At 37.9% G+C, this 12,616-nt stretch overlaps 1 protein-coding gene across 2 annotated transcripts in view; it reads left to right on the top strand.

The window, feature by feature from the left end:
• Positions 1–7,747, top strand: part of spock3 (SPARC (osteonectin), cwcv and kazal like domains proteoglycan 3) — a 35,278-nt gene extending 27,531 nt beyond the window's left edge. For both annotated transcript variants that reach the window (XM_036516799.1, XM_036516798.1), the window contains 5 exons: positions 3,169–3,285; positions 4,445–4,666; positions 5,479–5,541; positions 7,128–7,265; positions 7,446–7,747. In XM_036516799.1, the coding sequence (XP_036372692.1) occupies positions 3,169–3,285; positions 4,445–4,666; positions 5,479–5,541; positions 7,128–7,265; positions 7,446–7,609 (704 nt within the window). In that variant the 3' untranslated portion in view covers positions 7,610–7,747. The remainder of the gene's footprint in view (positions 1–3,168; positions 3,286–4,444; positions 4,667–5,478; positions 5,542–7,127; positions 7,266–7,445) is intronic.
• The last annotated feature ends 4,869 nt before the right edge of the window (positions 7,748–12,616 follow it).

Below are 12,616 nucleotides of genomic sequence, written 5' to 3'. Positions count from 1 at the left end.
TGTAGTGGGATTGCAGTACATTTTGTTCAACTTGGTTGCAGCTGAGTTGCTAGTTAATTGCAGGTTGTATAATACAATGCATAAGGGTTGCATGTAAGTTGTTTTGTGTAACGTCAGCCTTAAGGAAAGTTATGATTGTATTAGGTGGCAGTGATTGAAAATGCTCTTGGGATACCCACCACTACGGCCAGTAAATTGGAAAGATTTACCCGCAAATAAAAATACTTACCTGTCTTTGGAGTGTGTCGGGTGTTAGTTTCCTACCCTGCACCCAATGATATTTGGAAAATAACAGCTGTTGCAATAGTGTGATGTAGTGGTTTAAGGAGTTTGGTTCTGTACAAGTCCCAGCTTGAACAACATACATAAGCTGAAGTGTTTCAGTAGATTTCTAGCTGTGAAGAACTAAACTATGTGAAGTTGCTCTAGATAAGGGTGTCTGTCAAGCAAGTATAGTAAATGCAATATAATGGAACACAGTTCTGCCTGGGACTCATGGCACTGACTGAATCACAGCTTTGTGAACGGAACAGACCATCCTATCTATGACTGAGGAGCACCCCCCCCCCTAATTAAGAGAGAAAATATCTGTGTCCCAACAATAATTTGCTGAGTTTCAAGTCCTTTCCCACGTTCTGCAGCACCATGGAGATTATGCAGCTGTGTTGGGAAAGTGGGGCTTCATAAACCCTGTATTGGGTGACGCCACCTTTTTCTGGTCATCACAAAGTTATACAGCCCAATCAAAAAACAATGCCCTTCAGGGCAAAGTACTATGATTGGTTGAAATTAATGAGTCATTGACAGGACATGAAACAGTCCAGGGTTCATGATGCCTCCATTGTTTCTGTCAGAGGAGCTAAATACACTTTACTGTCAACAACAGGTTGATATTAGTATCAAATTTTATAAAGATTTGATTCAAATGAAGCTGAGTAATGAAGGCAGGAACCTCCATGTGCAGGACAGGGAAGTACATACAGTATGTACATGTTTTTCACATGCTCCATTCAGCATAGTCGTTTTGTCACAGTTGGGTTTTTTTGAAGGGGAAACTTTTGTAAACAAAGTAAAACAACATTTCTTTGTTTACTGAGGAACATTCAAGGGCATGTGGTGTAATTTATGCATCTCCATCCTTTTTTCTTGAATTCAGCAGAGATATGTTCACCGCATGGTACATTTAGAATTACAACACTTTTAAAAGTCTCTTAATCTCTGTATACTCTTGAAATGTTGCATTTATGTATGAATACTGATTAGGTCTCTTGTTGAGGTTTTGAAGTTACCTACTTTTTTTTCTTGTTTTTTATGGTCACAGCTTAATGCATCTCTAAAAAGAAGAGTTTGTGAGTTGAAGTTATGAGGAGGTGTCTAGTTTTTGTTTCACCTAAATTGCACTCATCTTAAAAGAACAGGAGTAAGCAGCGACATATATTCCAGTCACATAAAATGCAGTGCATTAGTGAGAAGTAAGCAGGCATGAGAAGTTTGATTGCCATAAACCATGGAAATATTCTTTCATGAAGTCTGGATGAACAAACAATGATTTGCAGGCACAGTCTGATTTCCAAAGAACCTGACTTCTTTTGGCTGCATATTTCTTTTTAATGTCCTGTCTTGATGAAAGATGCTGTCATCAATTTTCAGTACTCCCTGATACATGAAGTCCCTCGGCTACACAAGGGCCATGTATGTAGAGGATTCGCCCTGCTCAGCGGGTGTAAAAATACGCTCTGTCTGCAATAATGCCATGGTGAAAAAACATTGCGGGGTGCGATTGTGCCATTTTTCTGTTTTCTGAGAGAAGTGCTCTGTTTGTTTTTGAAGTTTGTGATGACATATCTCAGTAAAGCAGACCTTCAGCTTCACTTTTTCCTTGTGTTTAATTCAAGACTTGTACACACATCTCCAGAAAATCCCACTGCAGCCTATTAACTGGTCCATCTATGTTGGTGAGAGCAAAAAAAGGTCTGAAGGGGTCAGGAGCAGTCCTAAAGCCAATCACAAGCTGGGCTCTCTTTAACTACTTTGTTTTGTCTCTTGTAAGTGATTTACAGTGAGCACTATATCTTGCAGTTCATAGATAAGGCTTCACCATCCCCACATCCATCAGGGCAAGCTGCAGACAGCGGTGTTATTCCAGACAGTTTAGTATTTTATCATCATTACATCGATGTATTAACCTGGATTAATTTAAATGAAGATGTGCACATATTTTTAAGGATTGCCTTAACAGTTTCTGAGAGTCACAGCATTAGTATTGAAAGGAAGTTTCATTGCACTGGTGTTATCCTCACTAAACAAGTCCAAAGTAGAGTAAAAGACGGGAAAAACAGGGCCGCAAGATGACATTTCATTCATCGTTGTTTCGACAGCGAGATTATTTACTTAATGAAAATGGAATTCCAATGGGAATGATTTGAAATGTTATGACACATTAATCTCCAGCAGCCTTGTGAATGGGACATTAATTCTGTGGCACTATGAAAAAGGAACTGCAGTTTGACAATATGGCGTCTGTCCCATTCTTATTAATTACCTTGCCACACGAAAGTAACCCGAGTAGAAAATTCATTGTATGTCATTAAACAAAGTCAAGAAATTGAAAAATATGCACAGTGAACAATTGTGGCCTCACCTGTGCTGTGTTTACACAAGTATGTGCCAGCCATCCAAGAACAATTGGGTTGAGGAATGTAATGAAATATTGATAGAGACTGTGTGTGTGGCCTAGCTCTTAGGCGTCTGTCTTCAGTGCAATACAGACACCATTCTAATCCCAATAACCTTGCAGCCAAAGTATCTGTGTCACATCATTAAAGGGCAATCGCTGATTATACTAAACTACGCTGAGTATACTTGCATGCTGGAAGAACTCTGTATATAACAAGCCCCAGTGCCGCTGCTGGATCAGTGCACTCGTTGAGTTTTACTGAAGGAGAGGGCACAGCTAAGTCGTTTGTCTGCTGCGGAGTGTCTCATTACTGAAGTACACTGAGAATGAGGTAGATCTGTACGTTTCAAAACATACAGAAGTATCAATGAAAATACACGTGCATTTAGCCATAAAAGCAAGTCCACACATAAATTAATTTTTACAGACTTTAAAGTGGATTTGTTATGTGTGTGTGTGTGTTTTTTTATTTCCTGTACTTTTTTGTCTAGTTTGCAGCGATGTGGAGCTCAGGGAGGTGGTGAACCGATTAAGGGACTGGTTTAAAGTGCTTCATGAAAACGGAGACCAGAACAAAAAAGCAAAGATTCAAAGGCCGGATCGAAGCCGTAAGTTTCTTCCTCTTATCTGTCACACGTCTGCGCCTTTTTCATCATAATTCAGTCGAACGCTGTTCAGCATGTGGCATAGCACAAACTCAGCAGCATTCAATTGAAGTGACTGGGTGATCGGTTTCTCTTCAGTTATCTTCCTAAAGACTGTGCAGAGAGGTGAATGAAATACAGTTTACGCTTGATTTATGAAAGGAAGAAAATTAATTAAACTGCTTGTATTCTCATGTGAGTCCGCCCTGTCTTTATTTAGTCTCCAAGTCACATTCACATTAGTCTACGCTGTTTATCTTCTTTCCATTTGGCAATTATTCTCTACTGTCAAGAAAGTTATAAATAGATTGAAAGAAATCTGAAGCGAGTCTTTAAAATCCACTATGCTCTGTGAAGAGGATAAGAGAAACACCTCCCTAGTTCAAAATCAATGATATACACTGGCCAAAAAACCTTACAACTCTGTTGGTCACAACTATTGAACAGGTCTAAACAGGTCTATCAACTAATCAATGTGTTTCTGAAAGGAAACCTTATTTGAAGCTAGAAATCCAATTACAGTACACCGACCATTTGAACAGCTTCAAATAAAGCTACATTTCAATGTTTAAAACATATTGTAAAAATATGACCCAAAATGTAAATCATGTTTTTTTTTAATTATACACTGAGAATTATGTTACCAAAAGAATATGATATTATCCTCGAGTTGATTTTCACCATGTCAGTCATGACTGATAAGAAAGTCATTAGATTAACCAATTTCATAAGCTGACCCTAATGCCATACAAGTGAAGATATGCGATTTTACTTAACAGCAATGTAAAAATGTAAGTCTGATGTCCACTCTAAGGACCAGGTGCTTAGAGAGTTCACAGACGTATTTATTTGAACCCACAGATAATGATGTATTTGTTGCCCTCTCTGATATGCTGTCGCTATGGCAATGATGCAGTATCACCACAACACTCCTGAGCAGTGTTTGTATTTGGTGTAATATCCCTAGGAATTTGCTGCTTTGAAATTCGCTGTATTTGTATCTCTAGTAAGATACAAATAGGCAATACAGAATATTACCTATTTGTTTGGTGTGAGTAAACAAAAAGATGATCTGATTGTGACGTACTTTTTGTTTTTTTTATGTTTCTGAAATCTTTTTTAGGGTTTGACACTAGTATTTTGCCCATATGTAAGGACTCACTGGGCTGGATGTTCAACAGACTGGACACAAACTACGACCTCCTTCTGGATCAGTCCGAGCTCCGTAGCCTCTATCTGGACAAGAATGAGCGCTGCACCAGGTCATTCCTCTCCTCCTGCGACACGTACAGCGACGGGGTCATCTCCAACAACGAGTGGTGCTCCTGCTTTCAGAGACAGCAGGGTAAGCGCGGCCGAGCCATTTACCGTGAAGCATAAACAGCGTCACACGCTGAGATCGGTGCTAACATTCCAGTGCGGGAACATGCCGTCGGCCAATCACGGAACACCGCTTATTTAAATGTCAGGTTTGACAAGCTTTAAAAGGCTTCAGTCATATAAAGTGGTTTACAATTGCCTTGCCTTTTTTCTGTGGGAATACATTTGTGAGGGTGTTTGCTCCTCTCCTCGAGACTTCATCTTAGAGTCTCAGAGAGTGTATGAACAGCATATGACAGTTTATCATACAGATAATGTCTTGAATGGTCATTCATCCTTTTCTCAGGCAGGCACACATACACACACACGCATACACATGGAAAATACATGCTCATTAGGTACATTTTGGGCCTAGAAAGTTTGAAATCACCATGGTTATCTCTCTGTCTTAGCAGCAATTCCAAGGATGACATTTCTCTAGTAAGATACAGTACATTGTCTTCTTAACGAGGCCTGAGTAGTTCAGCTGGATAATGGCTGTGCTACATTGTGACCAGCCTGGGAATTTTTTTTTGCTATAGATATTGGATTTGATAAGCTACAAACATCTTCCCTGCATGACTGTGTTTTGGGGCTGTCAATTATTTATGTTTTCTGAATTGTGCTCACACAACAGTTTCAAATGTCGTTCCTATTTTATAAGCACCTTCTTATAGTAACATGGAAAAGTCAACATGACTCATACCAGCTGGCTAAATGCACGTTTAGGTCATACTGTATATAAGATATCACTTAAAGTTTATATCATTTGCCAGTTTTTTCCATCACTCATTGCAGATCCCCCTTGTCGGTCTGAGCTGGCCAGCATTAGCAAACAGCATTCTGGAAAGAAACTCCTGGGTAAGCATCAGTTTTGCAATTTCTTAATTGATTGTTTTTTTTTTTCATTTAGATCTTTGCATTGTAATCACTTTCAGTTATGCATATTCATGTACAATGCCTTGTGTGTGTAAGAATATAGAACTTTTTTATTTCATATTGTTTGATGTCACACAACAAGTAACGCAAACCTTTTCTGAAGTAAAAAAAACAACATTTTTTAATTGCAGTATAAACTGTAATCCGAAGCAGGAATCCAAAAAATGAAAGGGAGATATTTTTAACTTGAGCCTCTCCCATGAAAAGGATTGAGGCGGACGGCTATTGCCTCAGGGGGGCAGATAAGAAAATATGCAGTGGCCTGTAACATGCCGAGTGATGCAGGATGGCGTAGGAAGGGTTTTTTCTCTAATGAATTGCTGCAGGTAAAGCAATCGTTGTGTAACATTCATGGCTGCTGGTCGAGTTTGGAAGCACACCTGGGGTTGTGTATCATTGGAGCTGTGAAATGACTTTAACACACATTGACAGTTTGAGGAATGAGTTTCTTAAAAATGCCGCCCACACGGATCATGAGGACGGAGTCCAGGAGGAACTCGTTTAAAGCAGGGCTCAAAAGGCACTGGACTTGATTCAAGGTGGATAGGGGGCAATGTCTCACGTGGAACCAGGAAAAAAAATTAAATTGTAATCACCGGTGATAAATTGATTGCGAAAGTGCTTCGCCCTTGAGTGCCAGCAGCAATTTTTCCTTTTAATTTTTCTTTTTTTTTAAATACTGATTTTGGAAGCTTTTGGGAATATTTTACATCAGCGTATTGTGTTTGTACACCAGCTGACTTGTGTCACAGATGGAGACCATGCTACAGAGGAGGTAGTGATACTATGTTAGCGTTGTGCTTGCACAGAGTCTGGTTTTTAAAATTTTTAAATCTGTAAGCTTGTGACTGTAGTTTCTGTGGCATTGGTATAACCTGTTGCTAAGGGTATTAGTGGGTTGCAAGTGTGAATCCCAGGTGGGTTATGGATGTGCGATCAACAAGACACCTGAATTCCTTCAGAAGAATAAATGTATCATTTTACATTGGAAAAAGACAGGTATATGAGGCGCTCTGGGTAAGGACTTGGAATCACTATGGAAATGATGTAACTTGATCAAAACCAGGAGGACTGTTGTTCATTAGTTTTCTATAATAATAATAATTAGTGGCAATAATATTATGATTATTATGGTTATTATTACTATGGGATCTTAGATGCCCTGTTGTTTTATCTCTGATGATTTCAGTTATTTCAGTGCTGGATGAGCTTTATTCTCCAAACTCTCACAATTATAGAAGTATAGAGCTATAGGAAACGACCCCATGCTCAAAATGACAACATTGGGTCATATGGTTTCAGACTACCATGTATTTCATATAAAGATAAAACTCATTGGCACAGACTAATGTATCAAGATTGTTTAGACATTGAAGAATGAATAATATCAATTCATTGTCACGCTCTGAATTGCCAAGTCCCAGATGCCATGTCATTGCTGTACTTACGATGTTGTTCTGTGATCTCGGAGGAAGATTGAGAGATTTTGTTAAAACGTGTAATTCCAGGGCTGTATGTCCCATCCTGTGATGAAGATGGATATTACAAGTCTCATCAGTGTCACGGGAGCAGCGGCCAGTGCTGGTGTGTCGATAGATATGGAAATGAGGTTGCCGGGTCACGGACTCATGGGCCAACAGACTGCGGTATGAACATTATAAATGACCGAAAGTGTGCTCTGAATTTCATGATGTACCAACAATATTGAAAACACTGTAACTGGAAATAAATAGCCTGTTGAATGGGATGATGGGGGTGTCAGTTACCTCAATGGACAATCCAGATTTACTCAAATGCTGGTTGTTTTTTGGTGGTTTATTTTGTAGGTGTCGAATTGGAGTCCTCTGGTGATTTTGGCAGTGGAGATTTATACAAACTCTCTGATGACGAGGACGATGAATCTGAGGTTTTCAATGACGAAGATGAAATGATCGATGACGAGGAGGATGATGGTGACGACGAAGACGATGATGACGCATATGTGTCCTAATCCTCACAGTTCACAAACTTGTTTCTTGATCAAATTGCACGTTTCTAGGTGACAACCCGGGCAGATTACTCACCATAATAGCAGCTGAAGGATTTATATTCAGTGTGTACAATTTGTATAAGCAAATTACAAATTTTCCCGGCAATTTTATTTATGTTATTATTATTATTATTATTTTTTAAAGTAACGTGTGTGTGCAGTTGTCCTTTCATAGTTGTCTAATCAGACAAAAAAATCAGAAAACCAGTTGAAACTGGACTGAAATACAGTAGATTGAGATGAAAAACAACATAACTCCACTGGTGGATCCCCATTCATGCATAATATAGTTACTTTCTCAAAGGAGTTGCTCTTTTTTATAGCCAGCCTGCATCCATACTTAAGTATGACTTTTGGCACCATGGTGCAAGGTAGTCCTTTTAATTTTTTTTTACATTTTTATTTATTAATTTTAATATTGTTGTTGTGGTGGAACTCATTCCCACATCAAGAAATGAGAAGATTATAATTTTTTTTATTTTCATTTGATAACTGTATAACTGAATGATGTTCCAACAAACATGTGCACCCTGCTGTGTGAATTTACACGTTGTATGTCATAGGTTAGACATCAGACTCTCCTGAGAAAACAGGGCTGCAGAATATGCAACAGTACATAAGACTGTTCAGTCGTCCAGATTCTCAAGAGCTAAATGTCATTGTGAAAAAAGTACACACGTAGAATTTATCTATTTTTCTATTGTATAGTTTCGTGAATTTGGCACAGTGACAACTCATGCTGATATGGCAAGTCCACTTTTGATTTGCCACCAGATAAATATTTTCACAGTTTCATCATCCCAAGCTTAGGTAACATGTGACTGCTTCGTGGACTATAGAAGTGTTTTACTGCAGCAAGCAAAAATGCCACTCAAGAGTTCTGAGATGTGTGTACGTGCAGTAGAATTGTGGGTGCAGCCCAGCCACCATTTTTATCTTCATGTATACAGTATGTGCACTGAAATCTTTTTGACATTGTCCTGTGGTTTCGTTGTCAATTTGCCATGACACAGTAAATATGATATCATACCTTTAAGTGTAGTACACAGAATAACCTAGTAAATATGGACAACATATAGAAGTGGCAAGGAAGGTAAAATCCTACCACAAAGTGGTTTGATCTGCTCTTTCAATGGCAAATTTAAGAGTGTTACTTAGACTACTTGTACTTTTAATTTCAAATTAAGTAAATTAAAAATGTCTTGCATAGGTAATTAAAGAGGGGCACTTCCTTGCATTCATAATTGAGTGTTAGGGCCAGATCACTCTCTAGTGGTCCCCAAGCTTACATGTAGCTGTTCTGTCCCCCCTGGTATTTAGATAATGACATTTTTGAATTCAGCTGGAGACACCAGTATTTGGGAGAATCAGATTGAATGAGTCTGTTAACAAATATGCAGTTGGAGCAGCAGAACAGGATGAAATTAATGCTTTGTCTCTGTGTGCATGTGATTGTGTGTATGGGTATGTGTGCATTTTATATGCATGTGTATGTTTTTGTGTGTGGTTGTGTGTCTGCTTGTGTGAGAGACTGTGAGACAGGTCAGATGTTTAGTGTGAAGGGTGACCACAGAGTGATCTTAAGTGCAGTCTAGCCAATGTGTCTATTTAATTAATATCTGCTGTCAAACAGAATGTGCATTCAAACAAGATCGGTTTCTTCAAGGTTTAACTCATGTGGATCCTGTCTTATTTCTCCTCTGTCCTCTTTATTTTTCAAAATACATTTAAATGTATTGAAAATGGTTTTGTGTACTTTTGTGGAATCGTATAAGATGGGATTTGTGGGAATACCCGCACAGGTATACACAAAAGATTCAAAGACTTTATGAATTGAAACTGTGTGTGATATGGCTAATTCAATATCTTAAATGCACACTAATCAGTATTGTGAAGAGCGTGTTTTCAGAACAAGACAAAGTGAGAGGAGATGTGTTATAGTCACCATTTGAATAATGCATTCATTCATACATCCTTTACTTTAACAAATATGTTGATTCAAATTATTTAATTAGTCAAATATAGTGAATCTGAATTCTTTTATTACATTCTTCAGGATGTTGATCAGAAAAATTTTAAAAATCAGAACTGAATTGCTATAACATTTATGTAATGACTTGAGATGTTTTAAAAATGTTTTAAAATCCACACCCACACATGCATACTCATGCACACGCGCATTAGTATTTTGTAGGCTATCAATATGAGTTTACTTTTCTTTAGTCCATTCTTAGAGGCTACGGTATATGGTGCCTTTTGGTAAGAGACATAGAAATATAAAGGGTTAAGCATGTATAATAAAGCTAGAAGTTAGATTGTAGAAAAGCACATAACCCTTTATAAAAGGGTTTCAGATATTTACTGCTGCTGGAAAATGAAGTGGTTTTTTTCAGTTGTTTGTAAGACACACATAAAAAGTGTATGAAACATCAATTAGCAAAAGGACAGCTATGCTTCCATGTAGTACCTTATTTTATTCATTTTTTCATTTGTGTTCATTTCAGCATATTAAGCAGTATAGCAAACAGAAGATATCCAGAGACTGGGTACCTATGACTCTGTCCTGTGTTCGGTGTTTCTGTTTGTGGACAGTCATTTAACCATAAGCTTTTACATCAACAACTGGAGATATTCTGCTTTTTGTCCACACTTAAACAATGGAGATCATTGACTCATGTTGTTTCAATCATAACTGTTTAGTAATAACATGCATTTTTACAGTATGTATGATTTGCCGAAATAAATATACGTATATATATCTATATTGTCCAATTGCTGCTGGATGTCCTAGTTTGTATGGTATCAGTATTCAGAAGAAACTTGACACTTCTTTATTCAAGCAGTTTTCATTGTTATGTGTGAAAAATGTTTAGCACACATTTGTATAACACCCGATTTGAAACTGGTTATTAACTTCAGAGCATCGTCTACATCAATGTCCATATACTGACATTTCCTGTTTTACAATGATCCTTGGTAACATTTAAAAAAAAAATACCTCCATTGTTTTCTGAAACAAAATCATTATTTACTACGAGAGATGCTGACCAGTGACAGCAAGAGTGAGACAAAGAGCCGGCAAAAGACAAAAGTTAAAAAGTCAACTTTGATTTTTTTTTTTTTTTTTTTTCCACATCTGGGGCCTTTGTTTTAGTTTTATGTGCTGTTTTTTCTTGTTTTAATTTGTTGTGTTCATTCAGCAAACTTGTGAGGGAGAGATGACGCAGACTTATTTATTTATCCTTTAACTCTGTGCACTGTCTCGCTCACCCTGTAGCTAAATAAACCAGAAGAGTGTCCGAAGAGTGTGGTTTGCGATTTGCCATTCTCTGTGATCTATTGTTTCCAAACCATCAACTATTATATATATATCTGTACTGAATAAGTATATTTAAATATACAGTAATCATGACAATCATGACATAATCCCATGGTTCTCTCCTATTATTTTCAATTGTGATTTCTAGCCCTTCTGTTTCTGTTTATGAATGTAACCTCATTATAACATTACATGTGTGGGGAAATGAGATTCAGTTTCAAGCGACCCAGTTAATGATAGCCCTAGCATTGTTTTATAAAAGTGGCAACCGTCTGTATATATTCAATTTGTGTGTGTGTGTGTGTGTGTGTGTTTGTGTATGACTGTATATATCCTCTCTAGCATACTGGCAAGTTTCCCCTAGCTGTTCAGAGATGTCTCTAATTACAACTCAGATCCCATCTTTAAACCACAAAGATGCCTTACTGAAGGAGTCGGCTAATAGTGAACAAAAAAAAAGATGTAAAGAGGTTTGCCATGTTGCATTATACAGCAGTACAGCAGCACGGCATCTGAATGCTCCATGTGTCACAAATCTCCTTTCAGGCCTGCTCATCTCCCGGATCCTTTGAATCCTCCATATGACTTAAGACTGATTACAGTACGTGCTGGAGACAGCCTCAGCTCAGTAGGGGAACACATACTCTGTCATTCTGCACCCTCACAGAAGAATCTGCTCAGGAGACTTTGATGGGCCAAACGCTGCCACTTTGACAACCTCATTTTTATCGGTTGCTGTGCTATTTCTGTTGCTAAGAATCGAAACATTCCGCCTCATAAATATTTTGGAACATATCATTTAACTGGAAATGCCACATGAGGGCAAGCGACTGCTTGGCAGAAATTTAATTTAAATAGTTTATGTTTGAAAATTCTAGATTGTTGTCCATTTGCATTTCCGATTAATACTTCCATGCAGATACCAGGAAAATACGCCAATGTACAGAAGAGAAAACTCTGTAACAAGGCATGGGTTTGCAAAGACATTTTAGGCTTGTGCATTTGTTGGAAGAGCTGAGTAAGGCTGGGGTCTAGAAGTATTCGCTGCGGTCACATGTCTGGTAAATTAAGTTATTGAATAAAAGCAATGTCACTGACCTGGAAACAGTGAAAGCTTTTACAGTAAATCGGGAGACATTCTGGGTTTTAAATGCATTTTGCTTCTGGCCCTGAAACACTACAGAACAATGAATCAGCATAGGAAAAATAACTAATCTTATTCAGGGGTTTCGGATTGATTCAGAGATCAATATACCTCTTTATCATTATATTTTCATGATGGCATGTATTCTCAGTAGTATAATGAGGGTTACAGCAAACCCATTTCAGAAGAAAATAAAATAAAACAATAAAAAAACTATTTCCTGAGTCAGCTAACATGTCATTAGTTCAAGAGAGAGGAAATGACTGTGTAAATATCTATTGTTTTTCTTAAAACACCCCATTCCTGTCCAGAGGACTCAGCGTAGCTCAGTGGTTGTTTTTGGATTTAAATCAAGAAGACCATCTCATTGAATAAGCCATTAATTGGTTAAAAGTTAATCCACCTCAGCACTCAGTTCTTGGTATAGTCTGGCCAGTAGAATGAAAAACAGTATCCCCTTATCCTTTGTGAAGGATACCGTTACACGGTATGAGTGGATGTCCTT

The sequence above is a fragment of the Megalops cyprinoides genome, chromosome 22 (assembly GCF_013368585.1).
Source record: "Megalops cyprinoides isolate fMegCyp1 chromosome 22, fMegCyp1.pri, whole genome shotgun sequence".
Taxonomy (NCBI): Eukaryota; Metazoa; Chordata; class Actinopteri; order Elopiformes; family Megalopidae; genus Megalops; species Megalops cyprinoides.
This window is presented reverse-complemented; position numbering and strand designations above follow the sequence as displayed.